General features: G+C 71.2%; 1 protein-coding gene across 1 annotated transcript; it reads right to left on the bottom strand.

Moving 5' to 3' along the window:
• LOC132832926 (histone H1-like) lies at positions 1–772 on the bottom strand. Its single transcript, XM_060851168.1, has one exon. It carries the CDS (start codon positions 709–711, stop codon positions 1–3), a length of 711 nt encoding a protein of 236 aa, XP_060707151.1. The 5' UTR covers positions 712–772.

Raw genomic sequence — 772 nt, 5'->3', positions numbered from 1 at the left:
TTATTTCCCCCGTTCCCCAGCCCCTGGCTCAGCTTCCTCGGAGCCGCTCTCTCCTCCTCCCGTCTGTGGTTGAGCTCCCTGCCCCCCGGGCGGCGGCTCAGCTCCCGGCAACGGCTCCTTGGTCGCTTTCCGGGCCGCCCGAATGCGGCCACCGGGTCTCCGGACCCCGGTTCCTTTGGCCGCTTTCCTCCGTCCGCCGGCGGTTCTGCCCTTCTTCCGGCCGCCTCGCGGCGGTTTCTTCTTCCGGACCGGGCTCCTCTTCCTGCCGCGGGTGGGGGCGGCCCTCCGCTGCCGACCCCGAGGCTTGGGGCTAGCGGCGGCCGCTGCTGCCACCGGGCGGTTCTGACCCTCCTGATGGTGCTGCCGGTTGATTTTAAAGGAACCCGATGCCCCGGCGCCTGCCGTCCGCAGCAGCGAGCCGGCGGACACCAGGCTCCGCACCGCCTGGTTCACCCGCGAATTGATTCGCGGCACGTCGTAACCGGCGGCCGACAGCGCCTTCTTGACGCCGGCCAGCGAGAGGCCGCGGCGGTCCCGGGAAGACCCCACCGCCTCCAGGATGTGCCCGGACATGGTAGGGGCTCCCCCGCCAGCGGCCGCTACCTGCCGCACTTTGGGCGGGCTCCTCCGCCGCCGCCCCTTCCTGCCCCGGGGATACTTTGGGAGCAGGTCGCCTGAAGGCATTGCGATGCCGGGCGCCGGTTTCAGCATCGCGTCCCCTCTCTTCCCCAACCTCCGTCCCGCACGCCGCAGGGACCGAGAATAAGGGACC

Source organism: Hemiscyllium ocellatum, chromosome 35 (assembly GCF_020745735.1).
Source record: "Hemiscyllium ocellatum isolate sHemOce1 chromosome 35, sHemOce1.pat.X.cur, whole genome shotgun sequence".
NCBI classification, from domain to species: Eukaryota; Metazoa; Chordata; class Chondrichthyes; order Orectolobiformes; family Hemiscylliidae; genus Hemiscyllium; species Hemiscyllium ocellatum.
This window is presented reverse-complemented; position numbering and strand designations above follow the sequence as displayed.

What these genes read in the sequence shown, in the direction of transcription:
- LOC132832926 (XM_060851168.1), bottom strand. Translation starts at nt 711, where the DNA reads ATGCTGAAACCGGCGCCCGGCATCGCAATGCCTTCAGGCGACCTGCTC.